Source organism: Cupressus sempervirens, chromosome 5 (assembly GCF_028749045.1).
Source record: "Cupressus sempervirens isolate cs-2001-9-10 chromosome 5, ASM2874904v1, whole genome shotgun sequence".
Lineage (NCBI taxonomy): Eukaryota > Viridiplantae > Streptophyta > Pinopsida > Cupressales > Cupressaceae > Cupressus > Cupressus sempervirens.
In genome coordinates, this window is record NC_143122.1 from 123085502 (window position 1) to 123110457 (window position 24956).

At 37.8% G+C, this 24956-nt stretch overlaps 1 protein-coding gene across 1 annotated transcript in view; it reads right to left on the minus strand.

The window, feature by feature from the left end:
- Positions 1-14115: 14115 nt before the first annotated feature.
- Positions 14116-24956, minus strand: part of LOC149554817 (Regulator of chromosome condensation (RCC1) family protein) — a 78075-nt gene continuing 67234 nt past the window's right edge. The window contains 6 exon segments of the mRNA XM_089828831.1: positions 14116-14264; positions 14267-14545; positions 14695-14725; positions 15333-15402; positions 15552-15605; positions 15770-15892. Coding sequence (XP_089684957.1) covers positions 14197-14264; positions 14267-14545; positions 14695-14725; positions 15333-15402; positions 15552-15605; positions 15770-15892 — 625 coding nt within the window. The 3' untranslated portion in view covers positions 14116-14196.

The window sequence follows — 24956 nt, forward strand, 5'->3', positions numbered from 1 at the left end:
GTCGAAGAGTCACAACTATGAAGATTAAAAGGAGAAGAGATTCATTCAGATATGCTTGGTTTTATGATTCAGATTTCAATTTCTCTATTGCGAGATTTATTTAGAAAGTTTCAACTTTCGTCCAACGTGAGGATGTAGCCCCTTCTGCCAGTAGATAGTGGATGCAAACTTATTGTTTGTGGAGACGTCACATCAAGTGTCTCACGTGTGCTTACAAGTTCTTTCCTTAGTATTCCAATCTGGTTGCAGAATTGTGATTAAGATTGGTTTTTGAATGTTGGTTATTGTATTGCTTATGTATTCTACAATAACATATTTCAAGGTATTTTATGAGAAACTATGGTTTTATATTGTTGATTCATAATGTATCTTCCTGTGTTTATGTTATGAGAATTATCTTGAGGTAAAAATCGAGAATATTTCAATGGTATTAGAGCTTCAAACTTGTCATCATGTGTGGCATAATTAGTGATTTGATCAAGGACATTCTACAAAAAGGTTATGTAAGACTTCAAAGCATTTGACAAGAATGTTTGAGTAGAGATGAAGAATATTATTATTGCTTCTGTTTATATATTTTATTCATAATTTTGTAATCCAGTTGTAATAATGTTGGCGATTGGCATGGGGTTTCACATTAAGTTTCTCTCATCGAACAAGATTCTAAAGGGAGCATTTTAACAGTTCTATGCATGTTCAAAGGACTCAATTCATAAGACAAGCAAAACTATAAAGAAAATATCTTTCCATTATTAGCATGGCCGAATCAAGTTGAAGAAATAATTTCATAACGTCGGCTTTGATTGGAGAAACAATGGAAGGCTAAGAAAAGTGGAATAATATATTCAATTCATTGCGGTGAAGTATTTTTGACAAATTATCTTGTCAATTGTTTCAATGGATTGAATGAGAAATCATTTTGTTTTGTCAAGGCTTGGAGCTTATATTAAAGAGGTGTATATTGAGCGGCAGATATAAATTATCGGGTTGCTTCTAATATAACTATAGTCCAATGAAACATTAATTCAAACATATAATGTACACTTCAAGGTTTTGTGCGAAGGAAGGAGATAGACAAAGATCTTATCATCGAACTCACTCAAAACAAAGACAACAAAAAAAATTTATCGGTAGGTAGAACCTGCATACACAGCGAAACAATAACACTTGTTGTGATGGATGAGCGTCGCTGGAACAAGCAAATTGAAGGAAGCTAAAGTGCCAGCCTCCCCATTAGTAGAGAACAACTGGGGATAGTTAAATGTAATCTCAGATTGCAAACGATGGCACAGAGATGGTCGAATCATAGAGAAGCCGACAAATGAACTAATCAATATTGCCTTCGAGGGTGAAAGACATTGCTTATTGGTATTGAATGCTAATAATTCTAGCCCATCCCAATAAAGAAAGTAGTAGTGGTGGGTAACAAATGTTTTAGTGGGAAGATGAAATGTTGATTATGGAGGCTATAATCATAGGTTCTCAGGTTAATATCAGTTCTTGTGCGAGAGTTGTAACGGTATTGCAATCATGTGGAGGTGCTTGTGAAAAGTAAACATTATTCAATTTTTTTATGCCATGTAACCGCCAACACTAGAAGAAGTAGATATACCATTACAAGAACTTTTCGGGGGTCTTTTTTGAGTGCCAAATTGCCACGTATGACTCGGGATATATAGAGCACTTAACATAAATGAATTTTGTTTTACTCCGACCATCATGGTGAAATTCTTAATTTTTCCTTAAGTTCTCAAGCTCAAAGTTATCGAACAAGGATTATACAGTTGTCGTGAGAATTTCATATATGCAGAATGAGCAAGGTGTTGTGTAGCAGGAAAGCATCATTTTGGTAATCAAGTGTCTTTTGAAAGCCAAACATCCAAGTGTTACCCTAAGCAAATGCATGGCGTTATTAAATATAGGAAATCATGGAAGCTAGTAGACAAGTGAAATTTCTATCATTTCTATATTGGAAAAAAAAAATATAGGCATAGTAACAACCATAAAGAATAATTCAAATATCCCAAGAATAGGGAAAAGGAAAATAAATCAAACTCGGCTAATATTATGTGTGTGAATGATTAAAGATTTATTTTGAACGGAGGATTCAAATGTTTGGAACGGTTCTTAGCTACTCACAAGTTATATCACAGGATGACAATGATGAAGTATGCTTGTCATGATCTTCTAGTGTTTCCATAGAACAGTTGGTAACTATTCAGGTGCCTTCATTGATATTTGAAGGCTTAGCCTTTGTCATGAACTGCTCTAATACAAAGTACAAGGAGGTCACCATATTTTGTAATCTTTTGTTAACGTGAAGGGGTAGAATGACTCTATAGATAATAGGAGAGGAAGTTACAACAGATTTTGATTAGAACCATGACAATGGAAGATGCAGTAAAGTCTTGCAAGTATATGAAGGAGAACTGAGGAAACAGCAACTTTGCTCAGTCTTAGAGACTACCAATCTAAGGACGACACCCCTCACAAACTCAAGAATATTGAATGACTATTCTTGAATGACAAGCCAGGGGCACTCGAAATAAGCTCATTTAAGGGTTGACCTTTGCAATTGACAGGATTGTGACCGCTATCGTGGAGCAAGAGGAAAGAGGGGTGATTTATCTTCATGTTGGAAGGAGAATACAAGGGAAAGAATAGTTTGCAAATTATTGTCATGAATAGCCTTAAAGACTTATGTGTTCCCTCTATCATGAGTCTATTCTTTAATTTCAAAGAAGGTATTACCAGTTGATATTCATATCATACTATGAATTAGTTTTGAGAGCCTAACTGTAGTTGCAAGAGTGCTACACTAATATCACATTGGATAAGGAACATACAAGTTTTTATGTTGGTGATTTGGAGGTTAACTTTGACAAACATGTTGATCAAGTTGGTTGTACTCGAAGTAATATCACTTTAGAGTCTTTGGGTAATGAACCATCTGTTTCTTATACACATGTTAAAAATTTAGAGGAACAATTCAAGATGACATTGCAAGACGATGAGCTGCTTCAACATGACAATAATGAGATGCATGCCTTAAAGCACCAGTTGAAGGTTATTGAACACATGGTTGTGGCATCCTTGGTATGTTATGACAGCACTCATAGGATGGTTGAGGATCTCTACAGGAAGGCTCAAAAGGAAGTAGAAGGAGATTGGCCTATTGTTGATTTGCAGGTAGTCAAAACAGCCCTTGAATCTATGAAATCAGATTATTTATGTTTCCTTTTTTACAGAGATTATATTCTTAAGGTTGTTGGAATATATGTTGATCAGTTGAATAAAGAAATAAATGAGATTATGGAGCTCAACAGGGAGCTTAAGTATGCTCATGAGGCATTGGATGATACTCAAATTTCTCTTCAAGAAGCAGAAAATCAGGTTAGGATCACGAATCATTTTTGAGAACATGAGGGTAAAGAGAGGAAGGAGTTTTCCAAGAAGTAATTGATGAACTTGATAGCATTCAATAGACTTACAACTTGGACAGATGCCCCAAAAGACCAAGTACCAAAATTTCAAATCACATTCAACTTGTAGACAACCCCATGTTTGAAGTAGATGTTGATTGGACTTCTGATAATCCTCTTTTTGAGATAAATGAGGGAACTCTTTTTATTGTCATGAAGACGATGATCTTGACATATGAATATTGGATCTAGCTACAATTCCTAGTGGTGAATCTTGGTCACAAGATTGGTGTGGTGAATCGACTACGGTCACTCATCCTTTGATAAGGCCAAATATGGTTTCTTCATTTGAACCCATATAGGAGTTGGATGAATTTCATACATCAGTCCTTGAATAGATCTTGATGGAGTATTGATGAGAGTTATGTTTCAATCTTAGGGAATGGTTTTTTAGCCTCATTCTTACTCATAGCACTTATGTACTTAGGGGTTCTCCAGATTGATGACAACATTATGGTATTTGATGTGCCCATGGTGTTGTTTTCAGCTTTCGAGCAGCTTGTTTCTTACATCAATTATTTAGGTCGGGTCATCACCATCTACCGGGTTATACATAGCTCCTTGATACATTTCTACCACACCGTATTAGCTGGTCATGACAAAAGGGTGTGGGATCCAGATGTTGACTTTATGTATCTATGGCATTTTGAGGATCTTGTTGTAGTTTTAAACACCTTAAGACTGGATGCAATTATGATCAAAATTGTACAACCTACAGATACGACTATACTTCATAGATTAACATGGGATCTAAAGATTTGGTTGATAAATGAGTTGTAGTTTGACACATTGCTTCGAAGTATGGTAGGATTTGTTTTCAGATTGGGCCATAGAGCTACCTGCAGATTCATATGGGGTCTTGGTACTGATTGCTTGAGGACAAGAAATCTCAAAGAAGAAAGATTTGTAATGTTCCCTTTTTGGGACATTAGATGATTTAAAGACATTCATATTATATTAAAATTGACTATGAGAGTTTGAATTAAATTTTAAAAAGGTCAATTTAATATTATGAAGTGGGCTAAAAGTGACAAGGAGGGATAAGATGAAAAGACAAGGGAGTCGAAGAGTCATAGTTGTGACAATTAAAAGGAGAAGAAACTCATTCATTTGGATGTGCTTGGTTTCATGATTTAGATTTTAGTTTCTCTCTTGCAAGAGTTATTCAAAAAGCTTTAGCTTTCATCCAGCGTGGGGATGTAGCCCCTCGTGCCGGTAGACAGTGGATGCAAACCCATTGTCGATGGAGACATCACATCAAGTGTCTTGCGTGTGCTTACAGGGTCTTTCTTTAGTATTCTAATCAGGCTGTAAAAATGTGTTTAAGATTGGTTTTTGAATGTTGGTTATTGTATTGCTGATGTATACTGCAATAACATATTTCAAGGTATCTTATGAGAAACTTCGGTTTTATATTATTGATTCATAATGAATCTTCCTATGTTTAGGTTCTAAGAATTATCTTGAGGTAAAAATCAGGTCAATATTCAGTGGGGATATTTCAAGGACCTTCATGGCCTGTCAAGACTTGAAACTTCCTCCCTAGACCTTAATATCATGGTAATTTTGAGGTGACTATCCTCTGCCATCTTTGGTTCTAAGATCCAATACTTTCTTCCTCGCATTTTCCCTACAATCTTTCCATAATCCAAATTTGTATTAGTGGGAAAGGTTTTACTAATGTCCAATCCCTCCAAGCTTGTAACTCTTCAACATTTAACCCATGAAGATATGCCCCTACGAATAAGAGTTCTTACTTTGCAACCTCCTTTTCTTCTATCTCCAACAATTCCCACAAGATATCTTTCTTCTTGGATTGCAACACATTAATCGACACTAGGGTCCATTTCAACCACCTCCTAAACTTTTAATAGATCTAAAAAGTGTTAACTCCATTTCCAATAAGGCAATCTTTTCTTTTAGTGATAGCTCATCTTCCTCATTCACCTCGTCCAATTGTGAGGCCTCGATCTCTTTTATTCCTTCTGAAGGTTGCTTCTTTACTTCACATTCCACTTGACAATTTTCACCCTCAAGCCTCAGTTGTGTTTCATTGAGTGAATGTGGGTTTTGAAGGTACCTAAAACCCTTTATAGAAAAGGTTTTGAAGGCACCTAAAACCCACAACTAGAGATACTCAAGACTCTTCACTAGATACAACAGGACAAAGCAAAATGGTGTAAAACCTAGACCAAGGGAAAAGCCAAAAAAACTCCATCATGATGACAAAATGTTGCATGAAAAGAAAAACCCATGAGAAACAAAAATGCAGCCCAAACTGGCCAGACACCACTAAGATTTCCTTATCAACTTAACCATATGGGAGCAAAGGGTCATATCAGGCAATGGTTGAGTACATTTAGATTTATTACTTTTAACTATAATCTAGCCCTCTTCTCCCCTACATGCAACATCCTGACAAGAAATCAAATCCAAAACAAAAATATCCCCACCCTAGGAGGGTAAACAACAACCGAAGGAAGGGCTTGCAAATGTAGTAGGGACAACAAAGATCTAAGAAGACAAGACAGAACCTAATGTTCGGGTGGAATCAACATAAGCATATGAGGGTGGTGAAGGTCCAACATAAGAACAAGCATATGAACCAAAACTAGCCAAAGATTCAACCACCACCCAATCAAGATAAGATAAATTTATTAATGTCCAACAAGAGACAAACGAGGGTCTAAGGGACTGGAAATAGCATAGAGGGCAAATGCCAGTAGGGGGAGCACCAAACGGTGTCTGCAAAAAAAATGTGAAAGCAAAATAGCAAACGAACTAAGAAAAATGAATAACATCTGCTAAGAACTCCTCACAAGCAATAAGTAGTCCAGAATGGAAAGGTGGACATTAGGGACATTAGGGCAATCAGGTACTTTGGACGATCGCCTTTGAGGTCTACTAGAGGGACGTTGCCGAGTGTAATCTCAGTGGGGTCTCACAGATTTGGTGTGGACCGAGATAGTGCAGAGAAGTTTCTTCGATCCTCGGGCAGGAACTATAGGACTGAAGATAGAGGTGATGAGCTGCGTAGGGGTTGATGTTGAGCAAAGCTAGAGTTGTATAGTGTGCTCATGAAGCTGCATGGTCTCCTGAAGGTAGAGTGCAAGACAGTGTTGGTCAATATATCTGAAGAGTGAGGGAAGAGACCAACACTGTCTGAACAAACAGTAGAAACTCCCTCAGATCTCATAGTAAATGGGATAACAAAAAATTAAGTGAGACTTGGTCTCAACCTCCCCGAGGTGACAAAGATGACAAATCCTGTCCTCTCTACCAATCTGGTGATCAGTTTGAATACATAGTCGATGAGATCCCACCCTAAAAGATCTCAAGCTAATGTGAAGAGCATGAGTCCAACAACGAGTGAGGTGCCAACGACATAAGATTATCTTGTCTTGGATATCAAGAAAGTGTTCAACATAAAAGGCCATGCACAGACGGAGCCCACCTGGGCGATTCCTCTAGGTTGTGATAACATATTGTCTATAGATGTCAAGTCTAACATGCTCCTTCAACTCCCACTGAGGTGGAAGAAGATGGGCTAGAGCATCCAGAGAAAACTGGAAGTGGGGAAGATGATCCAAACTAATATCAATCGAGCCCAAGAGAGCAGAGACCTAGGTATACCAACAACGAGACCTGTGACCACATCTAAACCTGCAATCTCCATAGAGGAACAGTAAGCCAAGTAGGAATATCTATGACGATCATCAAAGGAATCAGTGAAGCTCTAAAGCCGGTGAAGAAGCCAAACTAAATCAAAGATGGTCCCCAATCTGAAGGGGTGAGCACCAAACTCACCCAGAAAAATGTTGTGTGGTGTGAACCGGTGACATCTGATGATGCGCCGAAGAAAAAGAGTTTGGACTATCTCAACAGAGGCCCAGTCAGACTCCAAGAGGGAGGGGCCCCAAACAGTAGAGCCATAGAGGATAGTCAACTTGATCAGGGAGTCAAGAAGAGACATCTTAGTCGTGGTGTCTTGTAAGTGGTGTCGAAAGCACTGTTGCTCAAGAATAACGAGGGAGCCAGGCCCCTTGTTGACTCCGAGCTGCATGGCTAGTCTCAGGCTGAATCAAGGTCTAGAAAACTTAACCCCCAAGTAAGTATATGAAGATGCAATCTTGATCTTAGTACCCTAGAAGCAAAAATGGAGATGGGATGTCCTCAAACAATTGAAGACCATAACCCGAGTCTTGCTTGGATTTACAACTAGCTCACATGAGTCACCAAAAGAAGCCAAGCCATCAAGGAGCTGTTGAAGATCATCGAAAGAAGATGCTAGGAGAATCACATCATCAGCAAATAGGAGAATAGAGATCAATACCTTATGTAAATAACAACCATCACCAAGGAGCGAGCAATCACAGAGAAATGTCTCAATCTCGTCAATGTAGATGCCAAAGAGAGTGGGGGAGAGAGGACAGCCCTGTTTCACCACAATAGTGCTCTGGATAGGATCAAAGAAGCCCTATGGAATCCTAAATCTGCCCTAAACATGCTCGTATAACCTCATAATAGTTGTAAGAAGAATCTCTGAGATCCCAATATCTTGAAGATGCTGAAAGAGAGCCACCCAAGGAACAAAGTCAAAGGCTTTGCAGAAGTCAACAAAACAACAATAAACTTTCACCAAGCGATGGTGAGCCTCCTCAATGATTGCCTGTAAAGTCAAAATGTGATCAGTGGTTTGAAAATCTGAATGAAACCCAGCTTGACCTCTAGCTTGACAATTTCGTTGATCGAGCTCACTGGACAGGATACCGTCCAACACAGTCGCATAGAGTTTGGCAAAGGTATGCCCAACGATGATGGTCCTGTAGTTTCTGGGGTTAGAGGCTGGCTCAAATTTATGGATCAGATAGATAATATGTTGTGACTAAAAGTCGAGGATGTCGACACAAGCCACTCACTTAAAGAGCACTACAAGAAAGGGACCGAGGATAGAGATACCCCGCTTGAAGAATTCAGCTTTCAAGACTGGAAGAACATGGCACAAAGAGACTTACACTGTAGTAATGTGAACTTTCGTTTCTTATGGCGAAGAAAGCGGTGATAGTCGAGCCCCAACTGAGAGGAAGAGGAGGAAGAAGTAGTGGGTGGAATAGAGCTAAGCATGCGATGAAAGGGTATGCAGTCCTCATCAAACCACTAGTTCAAGGGGCAAGACTTGCGAGTGGGGCGAGGGGTGAACGAGGAGGTGCAATGGGGAATGGACAGAAGGAAAAACTCCCACAAGGCGAACGCAAGTGAGTGGAACATGGAGGTGATGTCCCCGGAATCGAGGAGGGGTCCTGGAGGAGAAGTCATCTAAGGTGATGGATGAAGAGCTCTGCATCACCATCAAAGAAGCAAAAAGAAGTGTGAGCATGGGGGGAGGGAAGAGGGGGGCAAAAAGAAGCGAATAAGCAAGGGGGAGGAGGTGTCAGGGGTCCCCAAAAGGTGATGCTAAGGAGGGTATGGTCAGCCAAAGGAAAGCGAGAGATGGTAAAGCAGCAAATGAAAGGGATGAAGGAGGCAGTAGAGAGAATATAATCAACAACGTTAGCACCGCCACCATGTGTTCAATAAGTGAAGAGTTCAGATCTAGGAAAGCAAGAGAGCCCATTCAAGATCACTAAGTAATAAGACTCACAAAGCTATAACAAATTACGACCATACCTGGTGAAGGGCCCCTGAAAATGCTCAAAGAGCTGAAGCAAACCTACAGAATTAGGATCGCAAGCAATCGTACACATGGGATCAGAGTTGTGATCATGGAGAGGATGTTGTAGATCTCTGGTTTGCACGTTAAAGTCTCCAAAAATAATGATGTCCCTTATGGCAGAGAATCTGGTAATGTGCTTAAGAAGGTCCTCATAGGGGTCCCCACCCTCAATGTTGTGAACTGCATAGTATGAAGATGTTGGCGAGAAGTAGCAGGCAATGATATAGGTATCTCTATAGAGAAAAGTTCCTCGATCAAAGCAAATCCACATGAACCTGGCATAGTTGTCAGAGTGCACCAAAGAAATTTTACTGAAAAGGTGGTCTCAAATAAGATAGGCGACCCCACCAGAGCACCTGACCTCGTCTCTAAAAGAGGAGAGCTCCTAATAGCTAGAAATACCAAAAAGGGGACGCATGGGGCTCTCATGTCTCTGTAATAAAAAGGTCGACAAAACCAATAGCATCATTAAGTAAGCTAGACATAAACCAGAGGATACCATTATCATTCCGACAGTTGAGACACAACGAGCCTATGCTCGACTACCATTGAGCCATTCATTTGGCCTTAGAGGTCGCCCTCGAAACCCAGCCTGTAGGAAAGGTCTTGTGGATTACTGCTTTAAGATTTTTGATGACCGCATATTTACCCTCTTGTCTTGCTGCCACAACAAAGACACGAGCTTGCTTGAGTTCTGCCACCTGTGATCAAGTGAGGTCCTCTTCTAGGTAGATCTTAAGGGAAAGAATAACTTTTTCTTTGCCCTAAGAGCCCGCAACCTGTCAGAGAGGGAAAGAAACTGGATGAAGAGAGTACCATCAGGGCCTAACCAACACCTGTCAAAGTAATCTTTGAAATGTCCAATTAATCCTTGAGGAAAGAGTATCTAACAGCCGAGGGATCATCAATGGAAGAGAGACCACGGACTCATAAGTTTAGTTCATGGGAACAAAAATTCGCCTAACCAACTCATCATCCATCTTCCCTTGAACTAACTTCTCAATGCTTGAAAGGGGAGCCTCAACCGCAAAATTGCATTAAGAAGCCCAAGACTTCACCTTTAATTCAGTGTTTGTTAATAGTGAAGAATGCCTATCAACGATCTCCAATTGTTTCTCCTTGATAGTGTCTAACTACCTGAGCTGCATAGTAGCAGATTCCAAATTAGCCTTGAGGCATGTATTTTCAGCGACTAGAGATTGCATAATATCTCGTAGAGTGTGGTTCTCGGATTCCAACAAAGCCAACTATTCTGCAATTTTAACATAGAGTAAAGTTGACTGAGCAACAGCACTTTGTAGGACAATATTAGCAAACTCCACTATAGTCAAGCACTCAACAAGCTATTGGAGTGTAATTGGATCATATAAGGGTGTCATTGCTTATAAAAGAAGGTGCCCCTAGAAGCTCACAGCCTTACCACAAATCAGGCATTGTGTCAAATAGTTTACAAATAGCTATCTGGTCCAACCATTACAAGAGTTTAGCAGGTCATGTGTCGTGTTTCCACAATAGATGTGTTGAATTCCACCAAATACCTCCACATAGCAGTGAGGGTAAGTCAAGATAATGGCAAGAGTCTAAGAATTTAGAACCAAAATGTGATGCACAATCCATCGAACAATTGGAACCTGTTTGAAGACGTTGGCACCAAAACAGTCTTTTTTCCTTGTGGTAAAGTCTCTAACAGAACACGTGAAAGGAGCAAGTGAGGAGTGGAGTCAAAATAGTAGCGATTACTCCCGTTCAAACCACGACAAGGGCGAGTAGGGCGTAGCAGCGCTGAGAGGTTCCCAAGCAACAAAAGTAGAAGTCTTGGTAGTGAAAGACAAAGGACAACGCCCGCCCATGGGGAAGATAACAGCCCACCCTCAAGAAAGGCAGCACAAAGGCAAAACACAAAGCTCCGCACACAGACAACGGCTCACAACAGAGCTCATGTGCCATAGAAGAATGCAATTGGAAGGGCTCACAAATGTTTTCCAACTACGACAAAGACAAATCTTTAGCAACACTCCCAATGGGACTAGCAGTAGAATCAACAACAGGAAGAGAAGCACCTAAAGAGGGGCAACCATCAACCAACACCCTAGCCAAAACAACAACAAAAGTACCCTAAGAATTTCCATCGACTAGAGTCATGCCAAGGGGCTAAAGCATCAACACAAAACGAACTATGAGCAACTGCCTAGGAGAAACTTTTCTTCCCAATAAAATGCTCAAAAGAGAATACTTTCCACTATAAGCAAAAAAATTAAATTTTTCCTCGAGCCTTGATTGTTTTTGAAATTGGGACACTCCAAATCAAACACCTTTGCCCTCCATTATACAATCTAATCACGACATTCTTCTTCAATTGATAACAAAGTTTACAAGCTCTTCGATTAACCAATTTCCTAGCCTTCAATTTGTTTTGTTTCCTTGCTCTACCTTTGTCATTATCTCCTTTCCCCCATGCTTCTCTTCCTAAAGGGTGCTAACCCTAACTCAAACCCCTCATGTTTTGAATGTTAATAGAGTGGTTTCCTTCTCACGATCATACTAGGCTTCAACTTCCAACCTTAAACTTTTACTCGATTTTCCTCAGTAGACAACCACCCAAAACAAAGGCTCTCTTTCTCACTGCTTGCAACTATTTCCCAAACTTGGAAATGATCTCAAGCTCCTCATAGATCCACAATCATGTATAAATTGCTAACAAAATGTTAGCCTCCGCTCATGATTTCCGATTTAAAAAATCTTCAAACTCCCAAGAGAGTGCCCTAAACATGCCTTATTTTGACTACAGCCATATTCTAAAATTTTGGGCAAAGATCAACTAGACCAAGACCACGTGGGGACTTCTTTTAGGGTAAATTTTCAAGGAAAAAAGATTTGTTTCATTGAAGCAATAGAAACTTACTCCAACAAAAACTAAGTGAGTTCTATGCACAATTTCATACTTCAGCACAAGGAAGACTTTTTATGAGCAAAAAAGAACTCAAAAGTGGCTGGATGTTGACTAGCTTTAAAGGCATTTTTCCACCAGTCCATGATCCAATCACAAGACCATTCATCACCACACCATTTTGTTAGCACAATTCTTGATTTGAAATTAAAGTAATGATCTTTGATGGCATTATCATTGATATCATATATTTTTCCTTCCACTACATATACATGCCTCTCCTTTAACACCATCATCCTCCAATTGATACCTTTACCTCTCATTCCACTCGTTCCCTTTTCCCAATGATTTGCGAGAATATGTTCAACAAATGAGATTTTGAGTTGTGTCTACCGCTTCCACCCACTTACATGTTGGACTGAATGTGCCACCATGGCAAAAAACAAGATGTCTTAAGAACTGCTTACCACATTTCCTTGTACACTTCAAATGTTGCACGCGCACACACACAAAACCTCAAATATTCAAATCTCCATTGTTTATACAATAGAGAGCAAACCCGTGAGGTGAGAACCTTAGTTGTTGGCTGTTCAGGCAAGAAGCCCCCCACCATTTCACCAGAGTTTTGTCATTTATATTTTAATCAATAAAAGCAAACAAATGTACATTTTATCAAGTAGATAGCTATTTCCCCCCAGATGCTCCAACAGCAACGCGACATGCATCTAAACCAAGATTATAAGCACTTCTAGAAAGTTCTCTGCCTGTACAATCAGTCCTCCCTAACTATTGACCAACCTTGTATTCATTTGTGTAGTTATTGCCAAGAATCCTCGAATGACAATTGATATTGACAACACTTGACTTAAAAGGGATAAAAAAATGGACGCAAGAACGCAAGAACTTCAATAATGCAAGAGGAATCCTTCCCTCACTAGGTATATCAGCTATATGTACCTGTCCAGAGTTTTTTGTTAAGTCTTCATGCAATGCAGTGTGGGGATAGTGCCTCTCTCCTGCCCTTTCCTTCACTTCATGCAGGCAAGGTGACAGATTGAAATATTGAACTGTAAAAAGAGATGTCCCTTGCTTCCATGATTGACTATTAAACCCTCATACCCTAATTGTCAGGCATTGTGAGTTTAGATCTACCCATCCAGATACGGAGCAAAGCAAAGAAAACCTGAAGTCCTTCCTACTCCCATCCACCTCCATTCTATATTGCTGCCTTTTCGTGTCGCTCCAAATTTTGATAATAAAGGCTTGCTCATCTCCCATATTGCTGCTGTCAATTTGATCTTATTGTATTGATGGCCCTCTTTTATTGACTAAAAAAGGTTGTCGACATGCACACTTACCATACAATAGACTATTGCAATTGAAAACATAAGGTATGCACTAACAAAGGTAACTGATATAAACAATGTTCAACTTCTCACAATATGCATTGTGAAATATACCGCATTTTCCCAATCCTAAGGACAACTGAAGCAAATTCTATTTATTGGAGTTTTTAAACCATTCCCAGATGTTCTCATTTCTAAAAGATAAAAACATAAAAAGTGCTATCAGCACTCCTAAACTTTGTCAGATATAACAAGTTCTAAGGCATGACATATACAAAGTTTTATTTGGCTCTTCAAACACAAAATTAAGATTTCTCCTTGGACAATCCATAGCTTTCCTTAAAAAGCAGCCATATTTAAATGGGCCATTTAAAAAAATCAAACAAGCCACGAAATGCTTCTTTACCAAAATTTGTTCACTCCAATATACGTTGATTTTTTGCTTGTATAACATCTGGTCTAGAACAACAATGCCGCTAAAATGATTACTCAGCTCCCAAATCATGTTTAATATAAATAAATTGACCAATGCTGTGACAATAGATATCCGAATCAGTGAATAATTAATTACAGTATGCAAAATGTATTGGACCAGCAGGACTTGAAATATGCTTCTGCACCATTAACCAAAATATACAATTTGAATATTTCTGTCAGAAGGTGCTGGCTAAGCGATAATGCAATAGCTAGTTTCAAAATTTTCATTTAATTGGCAAATGGGTTCTAACATATCCTGTAGGTCAATCTTTGTTAGTAAATTTGAATAGATTATCTAGCTTTGCCACTTTTGGCACCTTTTCCTTTCCCTTGACCTCTACTTGACTTACCACGTCCGTGGATGCTCCACGACTAGCACCACGGCCACGGCCACGGCTCTTACTGTGACTCTTTGAAGAACCATTTGCATCTTCTTCACTGTAACTGTCATCGTCACCGCCATCATCACTATTCTCTGAATTTGATGAATATTTTTTCTTTGATGCCTTCTTGCGAGGCTTTTTCTCAGACTTAACGGATGCTTCAACTTGAACTTCGTCAGAAGCACCCTTCCTTTTCTTTCCTGACTTGCTTACAGATGTATTCTTATGTGATTCTTTCTCATCATCCTTAATGTCCTCTGTTCATTAAAATTCTTAAATTGTCAGAAGGCATATAAAATGAGCTTGTGACATTTCACAAGCAGATGAAATTATGCTGAAGTTTATAGAGGAATATGAAATATAAACTTCAAGAAAAACAAGTTCACGATTAAACCACATAACACACCTTGGGGTCTCTCACCATCAAAGACTTCAAGCTACAAAAAGAAAAGAAAAACCTGTCAGTTCATCCTGAAAACAGAGTACAATATTGACACAACAAAATTAAATAGCATATTCACCGTAGACTTCAAAAGCAAATCTGTCAACATAGACGGTAATTCAGGATCCTACTATGCATTGTCTCAAATAATGCTAAAAGGTTTGGACAGAAAGAAAACCAAGTAAACGTTTGTTATCATGGATGGGCAGCATCTCATTGGAGAAATACAAATAGCTTAGACCAATACAGTATCCAGAATTAGAATTTATAAGGGCTGTTGAGAAAAATATTTTGCTTCACTAGTATTGACAAATAGTCAAAGATTCATATGGCATGAACATAAGAAAATTCATCAGAATGTTTCTCCAAGTTGCAATACATCTCTTTAGAAGCAGTTGTCATGTGGAAATAAAAAGGTACCTGGAAATGTAAATCTCAATATAACGAATATAGCAAGAATACATTCACTAACTTGGAGAAGAATTATATAAGAACTCGCCTTTACTGAAAAGATTCATGGAATTCGACAGCCTTACAAAAAATTAAGAATTGTGTGTAAAATATGGACAAAAGATAAAATGAATATAAAAAAGATATCATACCTTTTCTAATCGATCAGCCAGAACTGTCCGATCAACAACTATGAGTGAATGCGAAAAGCCACATGCAACACTAAATAGCAAAATACAGTTTTCAAATTAATGGTGAAAGGGGGGTGGAAAATTAAGATATACCAACAAAATCTAAAAGTCTTCTCTTTGCAACTCCAGGTTATACTTAAATACAAAATCAGATATCAATTGAAGATGAGTTTTCTGTACCTCAGCACATGCATTCCATCAAGAATGTCAATCTTCTTTGGATTCGCAGATGACCTGCAGAATCAATAAAGAATCCCATTATAGTTTTAGAATCTTCAGAATGTCACAGAGCTTCATAAGGGCAGATTATGCAAATGCTGTCTACCAATGACAGCAAGACACAGTACTGTAGATGCTAGAAGGAAAAGGAATGCCAATAAACAAGTAAAAGTTCTTACTTTGGGCCTAACGGACCAAATCCAAGCTCTCCATTTTGGGACACACCCCAGCCAATACATGAATCGTCAGCACCACACATATTATGTGTATAACCAAAATCCATGCATCGTATATGCCATCCGCTGATCAGAAAATTAAAACTCTAAGCATTAGCATGTGAACAATTATCTGATATAAATTGCACCCAAAAATCTCCTTTCCAGAACTGATGCATTGCTACTTTTAAAACGTGCTATATTAAACATCAAAGCTGCACAATGTTGTTGACTCTCACTTAATTGAAGCAATGAAACTATTATCTACAGTAACACATCTTTCAGCTACACAAACATACTATATAACTAGCATCAGAATAATTGTTATTATAACCCAAATACCTGTAAAGAGAAGATGCGTCCGTCTTAAAATTTGCTTAGCTATCAAGTTTGGTTAGACCTACATTTACTTCCTAAAGTTTACTTAGGCAGTTTACCATCCTTGAACTCATACGAATTGATGAATTTGTTAAACACTCCAATTTGAACCATAGTAATAAAAAATAGTCATAAACTAGAGATGAAATCACAAACATAACGCTAGAGTAATTTTTCAAGTGGCAAAATCAATAAATTTCCACAGCTCAAATAATTCTTAGCTGATTTTTACCAAAAAAAATGCTTTAGAGATGGCAGAAACTCAAAGAAATCACAAGGCCCACAAGTAAATTACGGAGTTAGTTTGCATTCGCATTTGTACAAGGTTTCCATTGCATGCAACTGTGTAACACATTTTTTAGACCAAAAATTTTCAGCCATGGATTGATCATTTTTTTGTACTCTGGAAACTTTTAGGGCTTTTTATTTAATTTCAAGTTTTGTTTCAGATAATCAGTTGATATTTTACGTTTTTACTACTAAGGATTTAACAGTTAATCAAAACCATTGTTGAAAATGTGTACTCCGCGATAACTCAGCAGACCCCAAAAAATTAACACTTCAGACATGGCAAATTTCGGAAAGAAACTCTACACAAAGGGTAATTTTACCAAACATTTAAAATGCATATATTTTTTAAAAATCATCTTTGAAAACTTATATTGCTGACTCATTATATTTGACCCACTCGTCTGGGTTCAATCTAGATACAATCCACCATGGTGGACACCCAAAGTCATACTCCAGATGTGTGGGTTTGTCCAAGATGAACCTGGCCGAACTTCCAATATATTTCGTGAGTTTTCACACCCAAGCAACACATTTACAATGTTTTGTAAGAAATTATTATATTTTGACTTCTAAATTTGACAGAAATCAAAAAACGCTCACAAACCTTAAAATGTGGACTCCAATGCATTTCAAAAAACAAACAAATATATTTCTCTTATTGTGGGTGAATGCAAAATGATGTGCCCACTAGACCCCCACTGAACTCTTTTTATTGAGCAACTCTCCAATTTCAAGCTTGCTAACTATGATTCCAGATGTGCGTAGAGGTCCTCATCTACAACATCATCATCAAATTGATCAATCACCACCAAGTGACAACAGAAGACACAAAACACACTACCCAGAAGGGCTAGACCAACTTCTTGATGGTGTTTGCCACCTCATCCGCCATTTAAGACATCCTTCGCACCACCTCCTTGAGGTCTCAAGATCATCAGTCGGAGCACTAACAACCATCTTTTTCTTGTTGGCTCTGGTGAGCTTCCCCGGGCCTGCGTACTCTTTCTGCTCTTTGTTAGCATCGATATCAGAACACGTCTCTCAGTATTCCCTTCCATCCTGCTAATGAAGGGTATTCATGTTATCAGCAGAGGACTTCATGATTTTCAGGTTGTACTCTAGTATCTTCTTCAAACTGTCCTCCATCTTGGGAACCTTGGCATAGAGAGAACCAATTTTCTTTTCCAGCAGAGTCTCCTAGGGGTCCCTTTCATTTCAACTGATTCAAAAATAAGTTTCTTCTCCTGCACAGACCAAAGGGCATTCTCCATACCGCCACCAACCTCCTCATTCTCCTGCTTCGGCCTCTCCTCATATTTGGCAGAGAGAACCCTGTACTTTTAAGGTTCAGGCTTTTGATTTCATGGAAGGTCGATTTGATGACACAGAAAGCACTCAGGGACAAATTCTTTGTCGTCTTCAAGACACCAACAGAGGCTCTTTCTTATCCTGCAAATCAAAAAACCAGAGATCTGCTGAGACCTCATTAGGCATGTCATCTTCATCCTACCCTAAAACTAGAGGAGTGACAGGGATGTCAGGAACAATGTTGTTAGTAAAGTCTTTTAGGAGGAGGATCTTGCTCTCCTTGCACCTTCATACTAGTGTTCATGTTAACAGGGTTAGCAGCTTTTTTCAAACCATTATCACATAAAGTAATAACAGGGGATCCAATACAAACTTCCCCAAGAACCATCCTATCACCAATGGTTTTAAAATTAAAATTGGGCACCCCCTCAACAGCATCCTTCCCAAATTTCATGGGTAAAATCTGAGTCGGGCCAACCATTGGGGACCCATTCTCATCCTCACAGTCATCAGTGTGATTCCCATTATCTCCTTCAAAGACCAACTTCTTAGGAATGGGCTTTGGAGAAGAAAAAATTTCCCTTTTTCTTCTTTGACATCATCTCCTCGCCATCTTCAGTACCTTAACCATCACTGCCTTTATGAACTTTTTTCTGGGTAAAGATTTTTATTTTCATCAATGCCTTTTTCTTAACGTTAATGCTCCATTCAGCCTTCGTATTCTCAAGGTCACTCTCCCCATCGAGAAACCCCCTTATCCTCCTCCAAATCCTCCATGCTAATCGAGGGGTTCTTAGCATTCTTACCCCTTAGATAATTATACAAAATTAGAATAAGCCCTTGATGCAGAACCATCTCCATCAGGTTTCTTATGATCATAAATAATCACATTCAGAGATGAAAGTAGATAAAACGGGAAGGAAATGTGGTCCTTGTACCTCAAATGATTTAGAAAGAAAATATGATTAATATGAAAAGTAAACCTGCCATCCACAGTAATGAATTCCACGATGACTCTAAACAGTCTCTTCCAAAAGAGCTTCAGCTGACTCGGATCGTAGTAGGTATTGTTACCCTTGTCCAAGATACCACGTTCCTCAGTTTTAGGGTATTTGATGAAAGCTTTCTTGGCTAATTTTCTGTCATTGAAAAATTTGATACCATCCATCGACATCCCAAAAGCTTCCCACAACAACTCTTCAATTATCACAAATTTCTTACCCTGGATACCTATGGCACCATTGTCCCAGTCATCAAAAAAAATCTTAGTGACATTTCTATCATGCCCACTTAATTTCTCCAAAAAAGGAGCAACCCCACCCTTGGCCAACTTCCTCCATATCTCGTAATCCCTACGAACATGTTCACAAGTAGCGGGTTAATGCTTGTTCAAAACACCACCCATTTTGCTTTCTTCACCTTCGTTCGCCTTCATACTGGAAATGCATAAACAATTCAACACCAAACGACTAAAGCCTATTTCTCGCCCAGAAAGCGTGCGAAAGGAAATAATTTATTAACACACAGCACCTTTCGGTAATAACATATTTCTCACTGATATCGAGGATATATTGTGGCATGGGTGATTAGCAACAAATTTGACCTTGCTTTCCATTCACTCTATTGAGGTTTATGAGGCTTGTCAAATCGTAATTAAATTCATCCCCACCCTGCCATTTCAATTTACAATTTATGATTTCTTGTAACGGCCAGATTTGCAATAATATCTGCCACCTTATTGTACTCACAATAAATGTGTGAAATGTGGATATTTTTCAAACCCTATAATATAACCCTAGCTTCGTTGAAAATATTTTCTATAGTCCAATATGTTGAACTTTCCCTTTTAAGACGCCTAATTATATTCAAAGAATCACCCTCAATCTTCACATCATCAGCTTTCATCTCCTGAGCCAATTTAAGCCCTTGAAGTGCTCCCATAGCTTCCGCAAGGTGGTTAGACTGGGTTCCCAAAGGGAGTGTAATGGGTAATTGTTGACACTTGACATTGTTATGTTTTTTATTAGTCCCTGGGTAATTGTTGACACTTGACATTGTTACGTTTTTTATTAGTCCCTGCCTATATAACTAATGTGGGAATTAATGTTTTCATTAAACCCTTTTCATTAATTGGCATGATAAACAAATTTTACAATTCCAAGGTTTCAAAAGACATTATTTTTTAAATCATTTCTAAGATATTATATTCTTTTTCTGATTGACTAAAGGCATTTTTGATAGGGGTTATTTTAATTTTTATAATTAAAATTTTGAGAAAAAATGTACAGTCATAATATTATTGAGCTGTCAGCAACTCATCAATTTCATTTATTACAGTCGTGTTGCAAGACACGAAGGCTATTTGGAGTTTGCGCAAAGGGTGAGAATGACTGTCATAGTGCAGGCAGCAGACATTTGTCACATAGAGATACATTTTTTTCCTCACGTCGGAGATAGAGGAAAAGGTAATAGAAAAATGCTTAAATCTAATATCCGAAAGATTAATCCCTTGAGCTAGACCATATAACAATTGAGGAGAATGGTCCACGAAAAGTTTAGCCATCCCATAGATAGCTGGAATATGGACGCACTACTTACAGTCAGGTATAATCAACATAGATATTTTACTTGAAATGAGATCCACTGGCCAAGACATAACAATTGATAAAAGTCAAAAACTATGTTTTTAACAAAACCAAGGATGGAATAGATTTGTCTTAAATTGCGTTTAATTTAATTGACATGATCAGTGATGTGACGCATTTAAACAGCTCTGTAAAAACATTTTTGTGTCTTATGCTTGGTTGATATTTTATTAATTACTTTTCAATATTTTTTTTTTTGGATCAGATACTTTAAACTAGTAAAATATGTTTCAAAATATTCACTGTGAGATGTATGACATTTTAATTGGTTTAATGTATTATTCTTAAAAAATTAATTTATGAATAATAATATGTGATTAAAATTTATTATTGTAATTATTTTACATCTTTAGACTCTCCTTGAAATTTTTAAAAATTATATAGTTAACTTAATGCAATAAAGATAATATTAAACTAGAACAATCATTTTAATTATGTTTGGGATCAACTTTTGAAAACTCTATGCAATAAATAGACATAAAAATTGATTAAAAATAAGCAAGTACTCATCATCTTGTATTTAATCTTGTTTAGTCATGCTAATACTTAAAATATTCATTGTAACAACTATTTGTCGTGGATAAAAAAAATTGAGAATTTATTATTTAAAAATAAATAGCACAAAAAATTACAAATCTCATGTGCCAAGAGATTTGAATATAATTGAAAGTGTACTTGACATCATTGCAAAATCCAAGATAAATATTCTATCACTTCTTGCTCAAAGTAAAATTTCAATAGAGCATTTCAATAATTATTAGTATAAATATTTTAATTTTCTTATCTATAAATATTATTTTATGTTTTTCCACATCTGTTTAATAATAATCTACTTAATCTAACATTCACAAGGCAGGGACTCCAGCTCACAAAGAGCTATTGTTTTAATATTATATCATTACATTAGAGTTTGAATAATTAACATTGTAATTTTTTAATTTTTGTATGTGTTTTTGTTTATTATATAACATATGATGCTATCTGTGGTATTTTAACTTAATTAATACTGCAAATGTGTATATATTTATGATTTTTATATGTTTTTGTATGTATAAAACTAAAATGACCCCAACCCCAAAAAAAATTTGCCAAACCCCATGAACCAAACCATCGAATTATAACCCGAACAAATACCAAGACTGGTACCTTACTCAAAAAAACATATTAATAAATTTGCTGAGAATGTTACCTATGAAACATAAGGATGTGTCCTAAGGTTATCTACTGTTGTCCACACACCAGGAAAAATTCACAGACAATGGACAATTTGAGGATGTTTTCCAAAGATCTGCAATAACATTTTGGCCACAAGTGTACCAGAAATGACAAAACAGCAAGGGAATTATGTGGGGATGGACTATTTTCCAGTAACACTACAGCTTATGAAAAAGAACTCATTGTTATTGCTCTTTGTGTCCCCCACAGCCCTCTAACTATGACGTGCAAAAACAGAACACTTAAATTCATAGCATTTAACCTCATTTTTACTGTTTAAATGAAGAAAAAAATGTGCCAGGTTAGAAAGATAAAGCAACAGATGTTGAAGGTGCTGCTGGAAAAAACAAGCAGTGAGTACAACCGAAGGAAAGGACGGAGGTAGGGAGTAGCAAAATAAATCTTCCTTTTGCTTTTTGTTTTTTCAAAAAAAAAATGAAGGTCTGAAAAATGAAATGTCCGATTTTCTGTTTTTTTCTAAATTTTCAGTTTCCAAATACCAAGACAAGACAAAATGAGCAGCAATAGTGAGAGTAGTGGGCATCAAGAGAGGAATAAAATGAGCACCAATTTGGGAGCTCACCAAGACATCGGAATGGTATGGGTGAAGAAATACAGCCTCAAAAAGCTCCATTAGAAAGCCCTTCTGAAGGGCTAAAATTACGTGCCAAAGGCCCATTAAATTCGAAAAAGGACTCTTCTTTGATTAGTGACAGCCGTAGACAGAGAAATAGGAAAATTAAGTAGACTGGATGTGTCACATTTGAGAAAAAAAACATTTTATGGGAGTTACACGAGTGAGCTCTGATCTTACCATCTATTTGATTTTACAAGACATAATAAGAAGCTTCCTAAAGGGACAAAGGAATAAGAGGGTAGAGTAAAATAGATTGCATGTGGAGGCAGAATCAAAGACTACAGGACTGCCAAATACAATCCACCCAATCAGCTTTGCATATGCCCTGTATGTTTGGTAGTCCTAATGGTAGTGCTAGAGTCGATATCCTTTTTCACAAAGGCAAAGAGGAAACTATATCTGGTGAGCAGCCAAATATAGTTTCACGGTTAGTCAATGCCCATGCACGAGATGTGACAGAGTCCTCCATAGCCAATTTTTTCTACACCGATGTCATCCAATTCCATGTAGCATGTTCTTCTTACTTCAAATGTTTGAAGATGTAACTGTTGTTGGTTCCTCATTCACCCCCTTCGATAACATAAACTACACTATACACTCCTTGGCAATGAACATTACAAGGTGAATAAGGTGATGGAGGCTCAAGGGCATGAAATGGTGATGGATAAGGACAGTCTGCTCTGTTGTCATGAATGGTTGGATCAAAATTATACATTGATCGTTTATTATCATCACACTCACATGCTCGACTGGCTCATATTTTTCGGAGCTATTGATTGTTATGGGAAGTGCAAGTATACTAAATCCCAATTTCATATTTGTAAGATGCCATTGGGCAGGTCAGGATCTCCAAAATTGTACAAATTAGCTAGTTTAATGATGGAGGATACTTTCAAGCACATCTTTTGGACCCCCTTGTGCTCAATTGCTGAAAAATGCATAGAAAGACATTGTGAAGAGAGATTGAGTGCAACTGGTGGTTGTAGAGGTTAGAGATATTCAGGAGCTTATTTGCATCCATCAAACCTCAATTGCACTCTTCAGGACATATTCAAGAAAGGAATCCCTCAAGCCTATAGAGACGAAGCATGCAAGTTATTTTATTGTGTTAGATGGGATGCTTAAGGTGTAGGAGACTCTACAATGAATGATGGTCAATTTAGAGTGGAGTAGCTGATCCGATGCAAACACTACAAACTGGAAACACATCAACAAAACATTCCTAATGAATTATTACTGGTTAAAAGTGAGGGAAAAAATGTTAATAATATTTTTTAATATCCTATCGATGCACGCTTTGTTATTAACCCATGAAATTGAGGCCAATTAGCCGGGACAGAAGTGCTGGCTGCCAACATGCAACTCATATCTTCCTGTAGAAAGATCAGATTTTGCCAACTGTGCAATTTTGTCATCTTGCGGAAAATAGATTTCTATTTTGTGTCTTCTACCAACTTCTAAAAAGGGGCCAAATCAGATTGTTTATTTGCCATGAACAGCAAGTTAATGAACCCTTCTACTAACTTCTAGAGAGGGACCAAATCAAATTATTTACCTGTCATGCAGAGCAAGTTAATGAATAGCCCAGGTAGGGCATATATAGAAGGCTCTGCTATGTTTTTTTGTCAAGCTGAATATCATTGTTGAGCATGCATGGGTGAAGGGACGAACCACCCACAAATCACTTCTCTTGTTGTAGTTCGAACTGAATACTAAGTTTTGTGCAATCTGTAAGCTCAAATGTTGTTTTTAGGAGAATTTATGTCAATATTCTATGCATATATCAGTTCCAAAACTTGTAGCTTCTAGTGAATCTGTGCAAGCATCATTAAATGTTTGAATGAACTATGTTTTGAATTTTATTGTTAAGAAAGCAGAAATTCAGATCATACAAAAGTTAAGGTCTTTACAGTGATACTAAAGCTTTAGTCCTGCCCATTGTGGGTTCGTTTTAGGAGCGAGTGGGAACAATGGTACCATCAATGAGAGAGAAAAGAAGAGTTCCACCATGGCTAACAGTTATGAAAAAGCAAAGGCCTTCTTTAAACATTTGAAGCTCTGCATCTTGGTTTGGCAAAGACATTAAAATAAATCAGCCAATTGCTGAGAGGGCTTAAGCAGAACAAAGATGGCAAAAACTCTCTCAATGAGAGCTATGAATGAAGCGTTGCCAATAGAGGATTCCGTGGTCAAGGAATTAAAATCATTAAATTTCCCAACCTAAAAGTGCTTGAGGTCAAGCAATTAGGGGACAGGAGTACTGTGACGAACATGTGAATTTGGGGTCACTTGGCTTGGACGGTAGTGTTGGCTGCCAACTATGCAAGTCTTTGTCTTCTTGTAGAAAGATCAGAGAAAACTCAGATTGCTACCAAATGCTAAATTTTGTTGCAGGAATCAGATTTTTGTTTTGTTTTAACTTCTATGTATGTTTTGATCATTACTGATTTCTAGAAAGGGGCCAAATCAGGTTTCTAACTTGCACTGCAAGTGAAGTTAATGAAATGCCCCAAGTAAGGTATATATCTATTATATAGAGACTCTGATATGTTCTTGTCAGGTTAAATATTGTTGTTATTGTTCAACATGTCTAGGTGAAAGAACGAACCCCCATGAATCACCTCTGCTGCCTGGGTAAGGGACAAAACCCCCACAAATCACTTGTTGTTTGGGTAAA